This window comes from Teleopsis dalmanni, chromosome 1 (assembly GCF_002237135.1).
Source record: "Teleopsis dalmanni isolate 2A chromosome 1, ASM223713v2, whole genome shotgun sequence".
NCBI lineage: Eukaryota > Metazoa > Arthropoda > Insecta > Diptera > Diopsidae > Teleopsis > Teleopsis dalmanni.
In genome coordinates, this window is record NC_051846.1 from 131,526,230 (window position 1) to 131,535,681 (window position 9,452).

General features: G+C 33.5%; 1 protein-coding gene across 1 annotated transcript; it reads left to right on the forward strand.

The window, feature by feature from the left end:
• Positions 1–4,822: 4,822 nt before the first annotated feature.
• On the forward strand, positions 4,823–5,924 carry LOC119668707. The gene is made up of 2 exons (XM_038078308.1): positions 4,823–5,614; positions 5,673–5,924. Exons 1-2 carry the CDS (start codon positions 5,054–5,056, stop codon positions 5,679–5,681), a joined length of 570 nt encoding a protein of 189 aa, XP_037934236.1. The 5' UTR covers positions 4,823–5,053; the 3' UTR covers positions 5,682–5,924.
• The last annotated feature ends 3,528 nt before the right edge of the window (positions 5,925–9,452 follow it).

The window sequence follows — 9,452 nt, forward strand, 5'->3', positions numbered from 1 at the left end:
TTGCAAAATGGAAAACCAAGGTGATTGAAACTAAATGTGTTCAAGTAATTTTTACTCTAAGAAGAGAAACATGCCCTGCAGTTAAAATTAATAATGTGGATATCGAGAAAGTGTGGATGTAATGCTTTGCTCAGAAACACATCTAACAAACAAAAATTTATTTTCTATTCCTGGTTATTTGTTCTATACAATCACCCAGACGACAAAGGACATGGTGGTACAGATATTTTGTTTCGAAGGCGTCTAAAACATAATTTTTTAGGTATATATGCTCATAATTATATGCAAGCCACATCAATATGCCTTAAGCACAAAGGAAAAAATTTGACTTTACTGGCAGTTTACTAGCCCCTCGCTTTAACATTACTGAGCCCCAACTTACGCATTACTTCTTAACTTTAGGTGATAGATTTCTTGCAGAAGGAGACTACAACGTCAAGCACACGTATTGGGGTTCACGGCTTTGTAATCCGAAAGGTAAACAGCTTTACAATTCCATTCTGAATAGAAAAAATGCACTAGACGTAATCTCTCCTGGGCAGCCAACATATTGGCCTGCCGATAACATTAAAATACCAGACCTAATAGACTTCGCTGTAACCAAAGACATGTGCAGAAATTTTGTCTTAACATACACAAGCTGCGATTTGTCTTCTGACCATTCTCCAGTTACATTTTATTTACTTGATGCTCCTCTGTTTCGTGACTGTTCCAATAGCCATGCAAACTGGCTCAAATATAAAAAGTACATTAGTTCTTACATACAAACAAATTACAAGATAACGTGTAAATATCATATTGAGGACGCAACCACAGTTTTAAACTGAATTCTGATATCAGCAGTAGAAAAGTCCACTCCTAAAAACAATAAAATTCACACATCCAATAATAAACTTACAAATAGTGACATAGAGAACTTAGTTTCACAGAAACGTAGGTTAAGGCGCGAATGGTAAAAACCTATGTCACCTTCAGCGAAAAACTTATTTAAGGAAGCCCAAAGTAGACTTAGATCTGCATTAAGCAAGGAAACTAAAGTCAGGCAATATAATTAAATTCAAAACCTATGTCTAAATGGCAAAAACCATTTATCTTTGTGGAATGCAAGCAAAGGTATAAATTCCCCCATTGAATCCGATTCTCCAATAAGAAACTCTCTCGGAACTTTGCGCGAAGCGATGAAGAAAAATCTAACATTTTTGCTGATTACCCAAAAGAGGTGTTCCAACCAAATCCTGCAACAGGACATTATGACTTTTCCATTCAGTATCTACATGTACCACCTATTGACATGAATATCACGGCCAATGATCTTGTTCAAATAATCACAAACAAGTTAGATTGCAAAATGACGCCGGGATATGATAACATCTCACCCATCATGATAAAAAACTTACCCCTTTTGGCCATAAATTTTATCACAAGACTTTTTAATGCCATAATTAAATTTAGTTTTTATCAAAAAGAGTAGAAAACATCCATGATTATTATGATTCATAAATTAGGTAAAGATCCCATGCTTGCCTCTTCATACAGGCCAATAAGTTTACTGCCATGCCTTTCTAAACTCTTTGAAAGAGCACTGCTTTTAAGGCTAAAACCGTTCCTTGACGTTCAAAACTTAATACCCTCTCACCAGTTTGGTTTTAAAGAAAATCATGGAACTATTGACCAAGTGAATCATATAACGAACGAAATAAGACATGCATTTAAGCTCAGAGAGTATTGTTCCGCGGTATTCCTCGATGTTAAATAAGCCTTTGACAAAGTATGGCATATGGGCTTCTACATAAGATACGCGGTTCATTACCTTCAAATGTCCAATCAGTTTTATTATCGTATCTGCATAACAGAAGCTTTTAAGTTAAATGTAAATCATATACTTCTAATAATTTCCCAATAGAAGCTGGTGTTCCACAAGGAAGTGTTCTTGGTCCTATCTTGTATGTACTTTACCATACACAGCTGATATTCCAATAAGTAGCTCAGTCGTCACCACAACATTTGCTGATGACACGGCAATTTTATGTCGAAACAAAAATGTTGTGCTAGCTTCAAACCAACTTCAATCTCACTTATTTCGGGTGGAGAAATGGTTGTCAAAATGGCGAATTAAAATTAATGAACTAAAATGTAGACACGTCATTTTACCTTAAATTGGAGTACTTCTCCAACAATTTTACTAAATAACATTCTCATACCACAAGCAGATAATATAACGTACTTAGGTATCCACCTAGACAGACGACTAACTTGGCGCAAACATATTGAAGCCAAAAAAATTCAGATGAAGCTCAAAGCCTCTAAGTTGCATTGGCTCATTAATAGCAGATCTTCCCTGTGCCTAGAGTATAAAGTACTCTTGTATAACAGCATCATAAAACGAATATGGACTTATGGTATCCAGTTATTGGCAATGCTAGTGCTTCAAATATTGAAATTATACAAAGAGCTCAGTCAAAAATACTAAGAATTATCACTGGTGCCCCATGGTATATTAGGAATGAAAGTATACACTGAGATCTGCAAATTCATCTAGTTAAAGCTGAATGTGACAATATAAGAAAAAATACAATAAAAGGCTGGCAGAACATGTTAATCCCTTACCAAGAAATCTGGCACATCGATCCTATACTTCCCGCCTAAAAAGAGTTGACCGTATAGCCATTAATTAATATTTAATAGCTGGAAGCAAAAACCGCACCTTTCTTTTAACTAATCTGATAAAGTTGAACTGCTTTCTTAATAAACCACCTAACATTGTAACGACACGAATTTTCCCGTTTCGTTATAATTTATGCTGGGGTATCCTCAGTCTTTTCCAGGGGGTCGCTGAAATAAATTTATAATCGCGGAGACAGGACTTCTCAAAATAAAAGTACGGCGGTTAAATTTTCAATGCAGATTTATTTAAAATATTAATAGTTCATTAAAATAATATGTAATAAAGAAAAGAATTCAATTAAACGTAACTAGATAAACCTGGAGATTTACTATTTGTACAATTTTCAACGATTTATATAAGATAGCTTTATATAGATTAATTATTTCTTCAATTAAACGTAACTAGATAAAACCTTGAGATTAACAATTTGTACAATTTTCAACGATTTATATAAGATAGCTTTATATAGATTATTATTTCTTCAATCGTATTTCAATAACTTGAGATTTTAAACGCATGCAAATTCTGAATGTATTTCCTTAGTCGTATTTCAAAGAGGTTGGTTAAATTTAATTAGACATGACTTGAGATATTTCTGTATTTGGAAGCTGTCCCTGTAGAGTTCACAGTGGTGGCTGATCCGGTGTCGTGATTGCACCTTAGTATAATTTCGGTGATTATCCTGCTCGATGAGTACCTACTGGACGAAACGGGGGTTAGTGAATGTATATATGTCTTGTTATATTGAATATATATATAAAATGTCTCCGCGCCTGGACTTAAAACCGCCCATACACTCATAAACAATTATATATATATTTTAAATAGATTATACACTAGGCTTAAAACCGCCACTGTGTCAGACAATTTTAATATTTATTTATTTTATATGTTGACATACAATGCCACCGAGTGATCATACAAGACACACTGAATCCTTAGAAAATTGCGCCGTCTTTTATACGCATCCTCTTGAACTTTTTGTGTAAAGTACACACAGCTTTGAGTTGATCTTCGTTAAACTTAATGCACTTTAACACTTTTGCACAAAAGCTTCCTTGTGCATCTTTTTGCAGCGAATTGCATTCTGACGTTTTTGACGTTTGCAAATGTTTGTTTATATTTTACTTTTTACATGTGTGCGTTTTTTAAATTGAATTGAATATAATTTGTTAAAATAAGTAAAATTAAATAATAAGTAATATCGGAGTTTTAATAATTAATTTGATAAAATTATTTATATAAACCACGTTTCCTTTTTGTTTAAATTACTCAAAGTGACGTGTGTAAAGTGGTAGTGCAAATGTATTTATAGTTGTTTTCCAATTTTCTAAATGATAATTATGTTTAATAAATTCATTTATAGAAACATCCAACATTCAAGTCATAGTATGTAGGTTGGAAATTTGTACAAAATTTTCATCCTTATGTGGCAACGCTAAATTAAAAGTGACACATAGTTTTTGACATACAGTATGAAACGAGTTAGTTATAGTTAAGCATTGTACGAGAAGAGTAAGAAATTGAAACGTGTTAAAAATAAAGAAAAAACTATTGCTTAAAATATCAGAAGTGGGATTACTCAACATTAATAAAATGTCTGACATCAAAAAACTTCAGCTTTATACTTTAGTTGAATTAAAAGCTTGGTTGGAGGAGCTTGGATGTAAAACATGTGGTAATAAAAACGAATTAATTCGCCGATTAATTCAAATACCTGAGGAACGCCGTGGTGTTTTTCTAGGAAAAACGACAAAAATATTAAATGATGTGACGCTTACGGAACATGTTGGCGCCGACGCCGATGCATGCGCAAGCAACAACAATAGTAACTCTGAAGAAGATGACAATCATATTCTTGAGGAACAACAAATTATACAAACACATAAAAAGAAGAATCAAATGAGTGAAATTGTAAGTCAGAAACAAATGATAACAGAACAAATGACAGCGAATATGAGTCGAATGAGTGTTATGAACACAAATATTGAGCGAGAAGAAAATAATAACAGTGTCTCTGCTGCACAAGTCAATTCGTTAAAGGAGAACGAAAATGAACTCTTGAAATGGGAGCTCAAACTGTTAAAACGAGAGCTAAACATAGAAAGACGAGAAAAAGAAATTTTAATGAAAGAAAATAAAACATTAAAAAAAGAAAGCCAACAGAATGAAAAAAAAGATTACGCGTTAAATAATAAAGTTAATTTTTCAACTATAAAAGAATTGCTGTCCGAATTTTCTGGAACTGGTGATAATTTTCAGCTTTGGGAAGCACAATTACAAAGTATCCGAACGGCTTATAATCTGGATGATAATAATACTAGAGCACTGATTTCTAACAAACTCAATGGAAAGGCGTTAAAGTGGCTACATACAAGAAACGATTTAATGACTGTACCAATTGAAACCCTAATAAACGATATGGGGAAACTGTTTGAAGACCGCTCAACTAAACTGCAGCTGAAACGTACATTTGAAGCCAGAAGGTGGCAAACAAATGAGACTTTTGAAGAATATTTTTACGATAAGACCATTCTCGCGGGTAAGTTGTGCATTGAAGAAACTGAGCTGCTGGAGTACATTGTGGAGGGGATTCCAGACTATGGTTTATGTTCACAAGCTAAATTACAATGTTTCCGTGACAAGTACCAACTGTTGGAAGCGTTCCACAAAATAAGTCTACCAAAACCAGCAACACCAAAACAATCATTGACTGTTCGCCAGAACACTTCGAATGAAAAATCAACATCAGCCGATTTTGTGGTTTCTGCATCGACTCGTTGCTATAATTGCAACTCTCTTGGGCATGTTGCAGCTGAATGCCGCAAACCAAAGCGGGAGCCGAGGGCGTGTTACGTTTGTGCGCAAATGGGACATCGAGCAGCTGACTGCTCAATGAGGAAAACGCAAGTTCATTATGCCGACGCTGTTGAGGGTGATAACGAATACGTAAGAAATATAAAATTTAGTTTTAATTATTCAAATATTGATCAGTCACTTTATTTAGAATCATTAATTGACACTGGTAGTCCAATCAGTTTTATACGCCAACAGTTCGTGCCACTTGTTAAGTTAATAAATCAAGAAAAATGTAAAATTTTAAATTTTTGTGGTATAAACAAAAGTCATTTACAAATACTTGGACAAATAGTATGCACAGTTTTATATGATAATAAAAAATAAATCTTAAATTATTCATAGTAGCTAATGAAACTATGAGTTACCCAGTTCTATTAGGAAGAGATTTTTTGAAGAAAGCTAAATTAAAATTAGTAATACAACATGATCCAACTGAACATTTAATTAATTTTAATCAAAAGAATAAAGATTGTGATGAAAATACTATTAACGATTTAATGAATATTGAATACTATGAACCAATTCATGAGATTAGTGTTAATAATAGTGATGTTGACTATAATACTAGAAAGAAATTTAATATGTTGTATGAAGATTATGTAAACCGCAAACGTCCAGATGAACCTGAGATAAAGTGCGAAATGAAATTAATTTTAAATGATGATAAACCCTTCCAATACCATCCACGTAGGCTATCATATCACGAAAAGCAACAAGTAGAGTCAATTATTGACGAGTTAATGAGAAAAAAAGTTGTGAGGCCTAGTAATTCAGAGTATGCATCTCCTATTGTTCTGATTAAAAAGAAAACAGGTGATACCCGATTATGCGTAGATTTCAGAACTTTGAACAAAGTCACATTGAAAGATAACTATCCACTACCATTAATCGACGATTTACTTGATCGACTGGCGGGTAAAACTTTATTTTCATTGTTAGATTTAAAGAGTGCTTTTTATCACGTGCACATGAGTGAGGATTCTATTAAATATACTGCTTTCGTAACTCCATTAGGACAGTTTGAATTTTTAAAAATGCCTTTCGGGTTAAGAAATGCACCTTCGGTTTTCCAACGTTTTGTGAACCAAGTTTTTGACGATTTGATCAGATCAGGAAAAATAGCGATATATTTAGATGATATAATGATCGCCACGAAATCTGCTGACGAACATTTACAAATTTTGACAGAAGTGTTCGACAGACTAGTAAATAATAAATTAGAGCTGCGTTTAGATAAGTGTAGATTCATGGAATCAAAAATAAACTATCTAGGCTATATAATTTCTAAAGAAGGGATACAACCTGACGGGAAGAATATAGAATCAGTTGTTAATTTTCCAGTGCCGCATAACGCTAAAACAGTTCATAGTTTTCTTGGATTGTGTTCATATTTTAGAAGATTTATTCAACAGTTTTCATTATTGGCACAACCATTATATGACTTAGTTCGCAAGAACTCAGTTTTTCAGTTTGGACTAAAAGAAGTAGAATGTTTTGAAACTCTTAAACAAAAATTAATTGATGCTCCTATTCTTGCGATATACGACCCAAGAGACCAAACAGAACTACACTGTGATGCTAGTTCACATGGTTTCGGGGCTATAATGTTACAAAAAAAGGGGGATGGTAAGCTTCACCCAATTTTCTATTTTTCAAAAAGAACAACTGAACATGAATCAAAATATTACAGTTTCGAGTTAGAAACATTAGCTATTATTTATGCTCTACGCAGATTCAGGATATATTTACATGGAATAAAATTTAAAATTGTAACCGATTGTCATTCATTAGCGTTAACCTTAAACAAAAAAGAAATAAATCCCAGGATAGCCAGATGGGCCCTGGAGTTAGAAAATTTTGATTACTCTTTAGAGCACCGTAAAGGAGAAAAGATGCAGCACGTAGATGCACTTAGTAGAAACACGAATATACTAGTGTTAGAAGAAAATACTTTTGAACAAAATCTATCCATATGTCAGTACCAAGATGAGGTAATTAATGAGATAAGGAAGAAATTAGAAAAAGAAGAGAGTAGTTACTTTGAAATGAGAAATGGGTTGGTCTATAAAAAGAAAGGAAACACCATACTGTTTTATGTGCCAAACAATATGGAGAGGAATATACTACAGCTTTATCATGATGATATGGGACATTTCGGATGCGATAAAGTTGCTGATTCTATACTTAAATCTTATTGGTTTCCGAAACTCAGAACAAAAATAAAAGATCATATCGCCAATTGTCTAAAGTGTATAACTTTTTCAGCAAAATGCGGAAAGCACGAGGGGTATTTACACAATATTCCAAAGGGCTTAGTCCCTTTTGAAACTGTCCACATTGATCATTTTGGTCCAGTTAAAATTAAAAATTCTAAAAAGAAGTATGTATTCTTGGTAGTAGACGCTTTTTCTAAGTTTGTTAAATTGTATGCTACGCGAACAACTAGCACAAGAGAAGTTTTAGGGTGTTTAAAATCATATTTTAATTCGTATAGTAGACCAAATATTATTATTTCCGATCGAGGGAGTGCATTTACATCAAAAGACTTTGAAGACTTTCTTAGTTGCTGTAATATTCGACATATAAAAATCGCCACAGGTTCGCCACAAGCGAATGGTCAAGTAGAGAGAATAAATCGGAGTTTAGCACCAATGATTGCTAAAATGACTAACGCAGGGTATACAGCTTCGTTAGATAAAATTATGCCTGATATAGAGTTCGCTTTTAATAACACGATTCATAGAAGTACTGGAATAACACCGAGTGAACTATTATTTGGAATTAGACAAAAGGGAATGGTTGTGGACTATTTGAAAGAAAATTTAGACGAGTTAAGGTCTGATGACGTTCTGAGAGATCTTAGGCAAGTAAGAAAAGAGGCTTCAGATCAAATTGTAAAAAATCAAAACTATAATAAATCGCTTAAAGACCGTCATAGAATTCAGAAAACATACAAGGAAGGAGAATATGTAGTTGTAAAAAATTTTGTTAGTGAGGCAGGCGCCAGTAAAAAGATTTTGCCAAAATATAAAGGACCCTATAGGATTACTAAAGTTCTACCTAATGACCGATATCTAGTAAAGGATGTAGAGGGATTCCAAGTTAGTCAGATACCTTATGAGGGGGTATGGGAAGCGGCAAATATTAAGCCATGGATTGGCAATTCATATCGAAAAGGTTCAATCGGGACGATTGCGGGTCAGGATGGCCGAACTGTGGCAACGCTAAATTAAAAGTGACACATAGTTTTTGACATACAGTATGAAACGAGTTAGTTATAGTTAAGCATTGTACGAGAAGAGTAAGAAATTGAAACGTGTTAAAAATAAAGAAAAAACTATTGCTTAAACTTACAACATTGACTCCAATGAAATTTAACCCATTGATCTAAGTGAGGTTTGTGATATAAGGTTTACTTATTTTATTTTATTATATATTATGTAGAGGAAAAATTAAAATTTGTAATATTATTATTATATTATTCTCATTTTAAGAGAAGATGCAATAAATAAATGTATGTTTTAAAAAAAACAAAAAAAGTTTTCACAGTTATCGGAACAACAAGATTGTGCTGAAATAAATCATACAAGTATGATAAACTTTAAAGAAACTGATATAGATGTCTCTCCGCAGTTTAAGCCATTAATACAATCATTAATAAAGGAGTATCGACCAATCCAGTCAGAAGTTGAATGCCCTATATTACTTAAAATTGTCCCGGATGCACAAATGAAACCATTTCGTCATCAGCCAAGCCGTTATCCACCAACTGAATGTGAAGCAGTGAAAAACCAATTAGACGACTGGTTAAACAAAGGAATCGTGGGAAAGTCGACTTCCGGCAATGCCAGTAGAGTAGTCGTAGTAAAAAAGAAGGATGGTACATATCGAATTGGCGTTGTTTTTCAACAACTGAAGAGTATGGTGT

What these genes read in the sequence shown, in the direction of transcription:
- LOC119668707 (XM_038078308.1), top strand. Translation starts at nt 5,054, where the DNA reads ATGACTGTACCAATTGAAACCCTAATAAACGATATGGGGAAACTGTTT.